General features: G+C 46.1%; 1 protein-coding gene across 1 annotated transcript in view; it reads left to right on the top strand.

The window, feature by feature from the left end:
• hspb1 (heat shock protein, alpha-crystallin-related, 1) overlaps positions 1-3,395 on the top strand; it is an 11,960-nt gene extending 8,565 nt beyond the window's left edge. The window contains exon 3 of the mRNA XM_029699562.1: positions 2,961-3,395. Within this exon, the coding sequence (XP_029555422.1) occupies positions 2,961-3,120 (160 nt within the window). The 3' untranslated portion in view covers positions 3,121-3,395. The remainder of the gene's footprint in view (positions 1-2,960) is intronic.
• Positions 3,396-12,115: the final 8,720 nt, after the last annotated feature.

Genomic DNA, 12,115 nt, shown 5'->3' with positions numbered 1-12,115 from the left:
TTGGTCAAGCCTGTGGACGATAGATTGGTCAAGCCTGTAGAGGGTTGATTGGTCAAGCCTGTAGACGGTTGATTGGTCAAGCCTGTGGACCATAGATTGGTCAAGCCTGTAGACGGTTGATTGGTCAAGCCTGTGGACGATAGATTGGTCAAGCCTGTAGACGGTTGATTGGTCAAGCCAGTAGACGGTTGATTGGTCAAGCCAGTAGACGGTTGATTGGTCAAGCCTGTAGAGGGTTGATTGGTCAAGCCTGTATAAAGTTGATTGGTCAAGCCTGTAGAGGGTTGATTGGTCAAGCCTGTAGACGGTTGATTGGTCAAGCCTGTAGACGGTTGATTGGTCAAGCCTGTAGACGGTTGATTGGTCAAGCCTGTAGACGGTTGATTGGTCAAGCCTGTAGAGGGTTGATTGGTCAAGCCAGTAGACGGTTGATTGGTCAAGCCTGTAGAGGGTTGATTGGTCAAGCCTGTGGACGATAGATTGGTCAAGCCTGTAGAGGGTTGATTGGTCAAGCCTGTAGAGGGTTGATTGGTCAAGCCTGTAGACGGTTGATTGGTCAAGCCTGTGGACCATAGATTGGTCAAGCCTGTAGACGGTTGATTGGTCAAGCCTGTGGACGATAGATTGGTCAAGCCTGTAGACGGTTGATTGGTCAAGCCAGTAGACGGTTGATTGGTCAAGCCAGTAGACGGTTGATTGGTCAAGCCTGTAGAGGGTTGATTGGTCAAGCCTGTATAAAGTTGATTGGTCAAGCCTGTAGAGGGTTGATTGGTCAAGCCTGTAGACGGTTGATTGGTCAAGCCTGTAGACGGTTGATTGGTCAAGCCTGTAGACGGTTGATTGGTCAAGCCAGTAGACGGTTGATTGGTCAAGCCTGTAGACGGTTGATTGGTCAAGCCTGTAGACGGTTGATTGGTCAAGCCTGTAGAGGGATAATTGGTCAAGGCTGTTGACGGTTGATTGGTCAAGCCTGTAGAGGGTTGATTGGTCAAGCCTGTATAAAGTTGATTGGTCAAGCCTGTAGACAGTTGATTGGTCAAGCCTGTAGAGGGTTTTATTGATTAAGCCTGTAGACAGTTGATTGGTCAAGACTGTAGAGGATTGATTGATCATGCCTGTAGACGGTTGATTGGTCAAGCCTCTAAAGGGTTGAGTGTAGTGGAAGGCTGAGCGAAGCAACACCGGCAGTGACTGACTGTGTCTGTATAGTACAGCTCTCTTCCGTGTAAGCTGAGCTCCACAAGACTCTGTCGCCATCCAGGGGCCACTACACATACCATGAACCTGGAGTCAACACTACACCTACCATGAACCTGGAGTCAACACTACACATACAGTACCATGAACCTGGAGTCAACAGTACACATACAGTACCATGAACCTGGAGTCAACACTACACATACAGTACCATGAACCTGGAGTCAACACTACACATACAGTACCATGAACCTGGAGTCAACACCACACATACAGTACCATGAACCTGGAGTCAACACTACACATACAGTACCATGAACCTGGAGTCAACACTACACATACAGTACCATGAACCTGGAGTCAACACTACACATACAGTACCATGAACCTGGAGTCAACACTACACATACAGTACCATGAACCTGGAGTCAACACTACACATACAGTACCATGAACCTGGAGTCAACACTACACATATAGTACCATGAACCTGGAGTCAACACTACACATACAGTACCATGAACCTGGAGTCAACACTACACATACAGTACCATGAACCTGGAGTCAACACTACACATACAGTACCATGAACCTGGAGTCAACACTACACCTACAGTACCATGAACCTGGAGTCAACACTACACATACAGTACCATGAACCTGGAGTCAACACTACACATACAGTACCATGAACCTGGAGTCAACACTACACATACAGTACCATGAACCTGGAGTCAACACTACACATACAGTACCATGAACCTGGAGTCAACACTACACATACAGTACCATGAACCTGGAGTCAACACTACACATACAGTACCATGAACCTGGAGTCAACACTACACCTACAGTACCATGAACCTGGAGTCAACACTACACATACAGTACCATGAACCTGGAGTCAACACTACACATACAGTACCATGAACCTGGAGTCAACACTACACATACAGTACCATGAACCTGGAGTCAACACTACACATACAGTACCATGAACCTGGAGTCAACACTACACATACAGTACCATGAACCTGGAGTCAACACTACACATACAGTACCATGAACCTGGAGTCAACACTACACATACAGTACCATGAACCTGGAGTCAACACTACACATACAGTACCATGAACCTGGAGTCAACACTACACATACAGTACCATGAACCTGGAGTCAACACTACACATACAGTACCATGAACCTGGAGTCAACACTACACATACAGTACCATGAACCTGGAGTCAACACTACACATACAGTACCATGAACCTGGAGTCAACACTGTTGTTACTTTATTGTGTTACTTTTTTGTACTTTATTTTTTATTATCACTTTAGTTCATTTAGAAAATATTTTTCTTAAAACTGCATTGTTGGTTAGTGGCTTGTCAGTAAGCATTTCACAGTAAGGTCTACACCTGTTGTATTCGGCGCGTGTGACAAATACAATTTGATTTGATCTGAGTTACATTGAAGAAAATGTTAAAAGATGTCTCAATTAATTATTTTATAGATGGCATCCAAATAGTAACCTTCCTTCCTTCCTTCCTTGAGTCCTCTTACTCCTCCTGGAGAATAATCCATTGGTGTTGTACGATATCCTGACTGAGCTGTTTCCCTTAGAGTTTAGACACCAGGAAATCTGAATAAAGTATCAGATGAATAAGATAAGATGAAGATATATCAAGAGATAAAAGCGTTGTCTACCTCCAGTAAAGTATTGCATCCATGAACTATGGTCTCTTGTCCTTCCTGCTCCAGCCTGCCCTCTATGGCCGACGCTGAGAAGGTGACGTCCACCCTGTCCTCTGAGGGAGTTCTGACTGTGGAGGCTCCTCTGAACAAGCAGGCCATCAAGGCTGCAGAGATCTCCATTCCTGTCACCATGGGCATCAGCAAGACCAAAACCCTGACGACATGACGATGAGGAAGAAGAGGAGTGAAGAAACTCCACACACACACACACACACTCAGATGAACACACACATTTATCCTAGACACAGAGGAAATTGTGAGATATTTCCACACTGACTGTATAGTTACAGTAAGCTATATATATATGTATAGTTCCAGAAAGCTCTTGAAATGCATCAAGAAAATGTTTCACACTTTCTCAAGCCTTGAACATTGTGAGGAAGAAACAAGATACATTAGGGATTGCCCTCTCTCTCATTCAACCCCTCTCTCTCTCTCTCTCTCTCTCTCTCTCTCTCTCTCTCTCTCTCTCTCATTCAACCCCCCTCTCTCTCTCATTCAACCCCTCTCTCTCTCTCTCATTCAACCCCTCTCTCTCTCTCATTCAACCCCTCTCTCTCTCTCTCTCTCTCTCTCACTGTCTCTCTCTCACTGTCTCTCTCTCTCTCTCTCTCTCACTGTCTCTCTCTCTCTCTCTCTCTCTCTCTCTCTCTCTCTCTCATTCAACCCCTCTCTCTCTCTCATTCAACCTCTCTCTCTCTCTCATTCAACCCCTCTCTCTCTCATTCAACCCCCCTCTCTCTCTCATTCAACCCCTCTCTCTCTCTCATTCAACCCCTCTCTCTCTCTCATTCAACCCCTCTCTCTCTCATTCAACCCCTCTCTCTCTCTCATTCAACCCCTCTCTCTCTCTCTCTCACTGTCTCTCTCTCTCTCTCTCTCTCTCACTCTCATTGTCTCATTGTCTCATTGTCTGTCTGTCTGTCTGTCTGTCTGTCTGTCTGTCTGTCTGTCTGTCTGTCTGTCTGTCTGTCTGTCTGTCTGTCTGTCTGTCTGTCTGTCTGTCTGTCTGTCTGTCTGTTAGTCTCGACTCTCTCTGTGATGAACTCAGCTCTGTGTGGCTGGCTGTCAACACATCTACACCATCTACCATGCTATATCTCATACTCCAGTAATTTCTATATGCATTGAATCAGGGGACAAAAACTGTTGCACACACACACACACACACACACACACACACACACACACACACACACACACACACACACACACACACACACACACACACACACACACACACACACCCACACACACACACACACACACACACCCTATTACATCTGCAAACAGTGACTGCAGCCCTGCTGCTGTCTGTCTGCATTGTCCACTTGCTCTCTCTCTCTCTCTCTCTCTCTCTCTCTCTCTCTCTCTCTCTCTCTCTCTCTCTCTCTCTCTCTCTCTCTCTCTCTCTCTCACACAGCCAATAAGACACCAGTGATAATGTACTCTGATCCCAGATCATTTTGTTGACAATGACTATCGGAGTTGTAAAGACTGCACAAACTGATCTGGGACCAGGCTAGTAGTACAGCACAGAACCAAATGGGCCAGGACATCTGGCTATTCCACTCATTGAAATAGAATTACATTCTGTTCCTTCTATTTTCATGTTTTCACCATCCACTGACTGTTGCAGGAAAATCACTGTTGGAAAGCTGTATCCCATGTAAAACGTTGAATAAAGAAAAATCCTAATAGAATCTGTTGGCTGTTCTTCTTTAGTAAGACGTGATCTGAGTCATGTAGCACAATTACGGACGTGTTGTTTTGAGCGATATGATATCAACGATGTCTGTTTTTGATTTAACTGGCAGTGGCATCGGTAGCATCTGTGTTAAGTCTGAAGATAAATAGAGAGACAGAGAGAAAAGAGCAACAGATATCTGTTAGATGGATGCCTGGACCTGAGATTGAGAAATAAGGCTGTGAATCACATCACAATACACATGACGGGGGTGTGATGATCCGTGATTGCGTCATGCACTTGTTTCCATGGTCATAGGTAGAGGGCTCACACCAAGTGTTGAAGGTCTCAATTCAATCCGTACCCAAATTGAGCGCCACAGCAAGCTAGAAATATAAAAGTAATTTCCGATTGAGCCAACATACGCAGCGTTTACCGTGACTGCGATCTCCGCTAACGCAGAAACATTGCCTTTAAATGTCAATCGGGCTACAATGCAGAACTTCAGTGCTACAGATTGAATCGAGCACTAGTATTTATCCATAGAGGTGTTAGTAATTATCCATAGAGGTGTTGTGTTAGTGATTATCCATAGAGGTGTTAGTAATTATCCATAGAGGTGTTGTGTTAGTAATTATCCATAGAGGTGTTAGTAATTATCCATAGAGGTGTTGTGTTAGTAATTATCCATAGAGGTGTTAGTAATTATCCATAGGGGTGTTAGTAATTATCCATAGAGGTGTTAGTGTCACGGGCTGGCTCGAAGAACAACAGGAGAGGTAGAGTCAGGCGCAGGAGACAGAGAGTTCGTGACCACACTTCTTTATTTGAAGTAACTGGATGTGGTCGTCAAAGTATAGGGGCGCAGCCCTTAAATATTCTGCGATGGTGTACACAAATAAAATAAACCACTGGCAGAAGGAAAACTTAGTACACGTTCTTTTCGCACACAACAAACCCGGACAAGCAACACAATCACATACAACCACATACATCCTACGCTAACCTAAATAACCCCCCCTTACTAATGACTAACCCAAAACAGGTGCGTGCCTACCTAGACCTAACCAAACGAAAGTGAAACAAAAAGGGATCGATGGCAGCTAGTAGGTCGGCAACGACGACCGCCGAGCTCCGCCCGGCCGAGGAGGGGCGCCACCATCGGTCACTGTCGTGACAGTTAGTAATTATCCATAGAGGTGTTAGTAATTATCCATAGAGGTGTTAGTAATTATCCATAGAGGTGTTAGTAATTATCCATAGAGGTCTTAGTAATTATCCATAGGGGTGATAGTAATTATCCATAGAGGTGTTAGTAATTATCCATAGAGGTGTTGTGTTAGTAATTATCCATAGAGGTGTTAGTAATTATCCATAGAGGTGTTGTGTTAGTGATTATCCATAGAGGTGTTGTGTTAGTATTTATCCATAGGTGTCACGGGTGTCGTAGGGTAAAGACCAAGACGCAGCGGGAAAATGTACACTCATCTTCTTTATTACGGACAAAGAAGGAAAACCCAAAACAAACACGTATACAAAAACACAACGACGAATAACAGGCCGGTAAGGCACAAAGCTATACACAGCACAATCTCCCACAAAATCCCATGACAAACAAACTCCTAATTATAGGACCCTCAATCAGAGGCAACAATAACCAGCTGCCTCCAATTGAAGGTCCAACCCCAATTAACTAAACATAGAACTACAAAAGACTAGACAGAATATAGAAATACACTAACATAGAACAATGACTAACAAACCCCGGACTAATAAATCAAATCACCCCTCTACCTAAACACATACACAAAACACACCCTGAACCACATAAATCAAACACCCCCTGCCACGTCCTGACCAAACTATAATAACAAATAACCCCTATTACTGGTCAGGACGTGACAGTACCCCCCCCCCCCAAAGGTGCAGACCCCGGATGCACCTCACACAAATAACCAAAAATAACCCCAAAAAATAAATCCCAAATCTAAAGGGAGGGAAGGGAGGTTAGCTTCCGTCTCCGACGGCTCCTGTGCTACACCCCCCTCCCCAAACCTCCAACAGTGGAGGTGGCTTAGGCTCAGGCCTTAATCCCCTACCAGACCAAACCACCCCCACTGCATACCTCTGCCTGAGGCCAGTCACTGAAGACCCTGGACTGGGCTCTGGGAGCTCTGGACTGTAGGGCGACTCTAGGAGCTCTGGACTGTAGGCCGACTCACTCGGTGCCGGACTGTAGGCCGTCTCACTCGGTGCCGGACAGTAGGCCGTCTCACTCGGTGCCGGACAGTAGGCCATCTCACTCTGTTCCGGACTAGACACTGTTACCGGATACTCTGGACGAGGTACTGTTGCCGGACACTCTGGACGAGGTACTGTTGCCGGACACTCTGGATGAGGTACTGTTGCCGGACACTCTGGACGAGGTACTGTTGCCGGACACTCTGGACGAGGTACTGTTGCCGGACACTCTGGACGAGGCACTGTTGCCGGACACTCTGGACGAGGCACTGTTGCCGGACACTCTGGACGAGGCACTGTTGCCGGACACTCTGGACGAGGCACTGTTGCCGGACACTCTGGACGAGGCACTGTTGCCGGACATTCTGGACGAGGCACTGTTGCCGGACACTCTGGACGAGGCACTGTTGCCGGACACTCTGGACGAGGTACTGTTGCCGGACACTCTGGACTGGGACTGGGCTGACGCACTGGAAGCCTAATGCGTGGGGCTGGTAGTGGAGGTACCAGACTGGGGACACGGCACCTCAGGGCTAGTGCGGGGAGCAGGAACAGGACGAGTTGGACTGGGCTGAACCACTGGAAGCCTGGTGCGTGGTGCTGGTTTAGGAGCCGCCAGACTATGGATACGCACCTCAGGGTCAGCACGAGAAGCAGGAACTGGATATACCGGGCCATGGGTAAGTACTGGAGGTCTGGAGCGCACCTCTTGCACAACCCGTCCTGGCTGGATAGAAATAGCAGCCCTGCACAAGCGGACTGCTGGTACAGGGCGAACTGGGCTGTGCAGAGGCCTGATGGTTGCCGTGCGTAGAGCAGGCGTAGGGTAGCCTGGGCCTAGGAGGCGCACTGGTGGCCAGATGCGTTGTGCAGGCTTCCTCCTTCCAGGCTGGATGCCCACTCTAGCACGGCACTTGCGAGGGGCTGGGATCGCTTTGCGTGCGCATAGGCGAGATTGTGCGCACTTCCGCATACTCCGGCGCTCGCCCCTCCAGTTGCTTCCCATAATAAGCACGGGGAGTTGGTTTGCGGTTCAATCCTGGCCTCGCCAAACTACTTGTGTGCCCCCCCAAAAAAGAATCTTGGGGGTGCCTCTCGTGCTTCCCCTTCGGCACGTACAAGGCTTCATACCAGCGACGCTCCGCCTTGGCTGCCTCTATCTCCTCCGGTGGGCGACGATATTCCCCAGCCTGGTGCCATGATCCAGCCCCGTCCAGAATTTCCTCCCATGTCCATGATTCTCGATAATTCCGTTGTTGCTCCTTCCTCCGCTGCTTGGTCCGTGGTTGGTGAGAGATTCTGTCACGAGTGTCGTAGGGTAAAGACCAAGACGCAGTGGGAAAATGTACACTCATCTTCTTTTATTAGGATAAAGAAGGGAAACCAAAAACAAACACGTATACGAAAACACAACAACGAATAACAGGCCGGTATGGCACAAAGCTATACACAGCACAATCTCCCACAAAATCCCATGACAAACAAACTCCTAATTATAGGACCCTCAGAGGCAACAATAACCAGCTGCCTCCAATTGAAGGTCCAACCCCAATTAACTAAACATAAAACTACAAAAGACTAGACAGAATATAGAAATAAACTAACATAGAACAATGACTAACAAACCCCGGACTAATAAATCAAATCACCCCTCTACCTAAACACATACACAAAACACACGCTGGACCACATAAATCAAACACCCCCCTGCCACGTCCTGACCAAACTATAATAACAAATCACCCCTATTTGTCACGTCCTGACCAGTATAAGGGTTATTTGTTATTGTAGTTTGGTCAGGACGTGGCAGAGGGTATTTTGTTTATGTGGTTCGGGGTGGTGTTTATGTAGTAGGGTGTTTGATTTATTATTTCCGGGGTTTTGGGGTTATGTTCCAGGTTTGTATTTCTATGTTGTCTCTAGTCTTTTGTATTTCTATGTCTAGTTTATTGGGGTTGGACTCTCAATTGGAGGCAGGTGTTTTCTAGTTGCCTTTGATTGAGAGTCCTATATAGGGGTATGTGTTTGGTTAAGTGTTTGTGGGAGATTGTTTCTTGTTTTGCCTGTGTGAGCCTGACAAGACTGTTTTGAGTCCGTGAGTTCTTCGTTTTTGTTATTTTGGTGTTCTCTTTATTTTAAAATAAATACAAGATGAGCATCCACATTCCTGCTGCGTTTTGGTCCTCCATTCCCGACGACAGCCGTTACACTATTACTGGTCAGCATGTGACAATAGGGGTGTTAGTAATTATCCATAGAGGTGTTGTGTTAGTAATTATCCATAGGGGTGTTAGTAATTATCCATAGAGGTGTTGTGTTAGTAATTATCCATAGAGGTGTTAGTAATTATCCATAGAGGTGTTGTGTTAGTAATTATCCATAGAGGTCTTAGTAATTATCCATAGGGGTGATAGTAATTATCCATAGAGGTGTTAGTAATTATCCATAGAGGTGTTGTGTTAGTAATTATCCATAGAGGTGTTAGTAATTATCCATAGGGGTTTTAGTAATTATGCATAGGGGTGTTAGTAATTATCCATAGAGGTGTTGTGTTAGTAATTATCCATAGAGGTGTTGTGTTAGTAATTATCCATAGAGGTGTTGTATTAGTAGTTATCCATAGAGGTGTTAGTAATTATCCATAGAGGTGTTAGTAATTATCCATAGAGGTGTTGTGTTAGTAATTATCCATAGAGGTGTTAGTAATTATCCATAGAGGTGTTGTGTTAGTAATTATCCATAGAGGTCTTAGTAATTATCCATAGGGGTGTTAGTAATTATCCATAGAGGTGTTAGTAATTATCCATAGAGGTGTTGTGTTAGTAATTATCCATAGAGGTCTTAGTAATTATCCATAGGGGTGATAGTAATTATCCATAGAGGTGTTAGTAATTATCCATAGAGGTGTTGTGTTAGTAATTATCCATAGAGGTGTTAGTAATTATCCATAGGGGTTTTAGTAATTATGCATAGGGGTGTTAGTAATTATCCATAGAGGTATTGTGTTAGTAATTATCCATAGAGGTGTTAGTAATTATCCATAGAGGTGTTGTGTTAGTAATTATCCATAGAGGTGTTAGTAATTATGCATAGAGGTTTTAGTAATTATGCATAGAGGTGTTAGTAATTATCCATAGAGGTGTTGTGTTAGTAATTATCCATAGAGGTGTTAGTAATTATGCATAGAGGTTTTAGTAATTATGCATAGAGGTTTTAGTAATTATCCATAGAGGTTTTAGTAATTATCCATAGAGGTGTTAGTAATTATCCATAGAGGTGATAGTAATTATCCATAGGGGTGTTAGAAGTTAGCTAGGCTGCCAACGTTAGAGAGCTAGATAGGCGCTCTGCCGAGTCACCCACAACACCACTCCCATCCAGCTACGAATGTCAGGGAACCACAGCGAAGCTATCCAGTTCCTGCTCATCAAGTCCCTCTGATTCCCGTGGTGTTTGGATTCTTCTGGCTCCAACGACACAATACCCTCATTAACTGGTCTACTGGTGCCATCATGGGCTAGAGCCCGTTCTGCAACACCCATTGCCTGAAGTCAGCACAACCTGCCCCAGGATGTCTTCCTGGGGGCTCGGAAAGTGCCCCAAACCTCTCCGCCATTTCCGCAGAGTACCGGGACCTTCGGGAGATGTTCAGCAAGGCCCGGGCCATGTCGCTTCCGCTGCACCGACCCTATGACTGCAGGATTGACCTTCTCCCTAGCATCACACTGCCCGGGGGAGTACTCTGTCGGGACCGGAGACCGTATTTGATCCCCTGCTGATTTTGTACGTTTACCCACTTACGAAGAAATGATCAGTCTATAATTTTAATAGTAGGTTTATTTGAACAGTGAGAGACAGAATAACAACAAAAAAATCCAGAAAAACGCATGTCAAAAATGTTATGAAATGATTTGCATTTTAATGAGGGAAATAAGTATTTGACCCCCTCTCAATCAGAAAGATTTCTGGCCGCTCCAGAGGGCCACTGTGTTTTCCAAGCTAGATCTACGGAATGCCTACCACATGGTGCGGATACGAGCGGGGGACGAGTAGAAGACCGCCTTCAACACCGCCAGTGGCCACTACAAGTATCTGGTCATGCCCTTTGGCCTCACCAACACCCCTGCTGTGTTCCAGGCTATGGACATGTTGAACCGGTTCATCTTCGTCTATATTGATGATATCCTCGTCTTCTCCTGCTCCCCTCAAGAACACGTGCTCCAGTCCGGCAGGTCCTTCAGCGCCTTCTGGAGAATCAGCTGTTTGTGAAGGCGGAGAAGTGTGAGTTCCATCGCTCCACCATCCCCTTTCTGGGTTACATCATCTCTGCTGGGAGTGTCCAGATGGATCCTGGGAAGTTGAGACTCCTCCTGAGGGTTCGACCACGGGGCAGGGGTTTCCAGTACCTGGTTGACAGGGAGGGTTGTGGCCTGGAGGATAGGTGCTGGGTCCCCCATAGAGACATCCTGGACCCAGCCCTCATCGCCGACTTCCGGCACCCCGGTCAACCAGGTATGTGCCCAGTTAGGATGCCAGGTGGCGACCCTAGAGGGGAGGGTACTGTCACGCCCTGATCTGTTTCACCTGTCTTTGTGCTTGTCTCCACCTCCCTCCAGGTGTCGCCCATCTTCCCCATTATCCCCTGTGTACTTATACCTGTGTTTTGATTTGTCTGTTGCCAGTTCGTCTTGTGTGTCAAGCTTACCAGCGTTTGTCCTGTCAGCTCCTGTCTTTTCCCAGCCTCTCTTTTTCTCGCCCTTCTAGTTTTTGACCCTTGCCTGTCCTGATCCTGAACCCGCCCCCCTGACCCGAGTCTGTCTACCGTCCTGTACCTTTGCCCCTATCTGGATTACCGACCTCTGCCTGACCTGACCCTGAGCCTGCCTGCCGTCATGTACCTTTGCCTCTGTTTCTGTAATAAACATTGTTTATTAAACATTAAACATAAACATTGTTTATTACAGCAACTCTGCATCTGGGTCTTACCTTATCCTGATAAACAATAATTTCTCAAAATCCGCCAACCTCAAGAACAATCTAATGAATATCAAGATGCAGGTGGTTTATGCCTATTAGTTGAAGATCCTTATAGGTAACTTACAGATAACTTCTAGGATTGTAGACAACATAGGATGTGTTCATGAGTTGTGAGTCCCTCTACCATCTCTGCCATCGTGTGTGATCTTAGTGGTTCAGATGGTAGAGTATGGCGCTTGCATCACCTGGGTTGTGG

This window comes from Salmo trutta, chromosome 19 (genome assembly GCF_901001165.1).
Source record: "Salmo trutta chromosome 19, fSalTru1.1, whole genome shotgun sequence".
NCBI lineage: Eukaryota > Metazoa > Chordata > Actinopteri > Salmoniformes > Salmonidae > Salmo > Salmo trutta.
The sequence above is the reverse complement of the archived record's forward strand: the minus strand, read 5'-3'. Positions and strand labels throughout refer to the sequence as shown.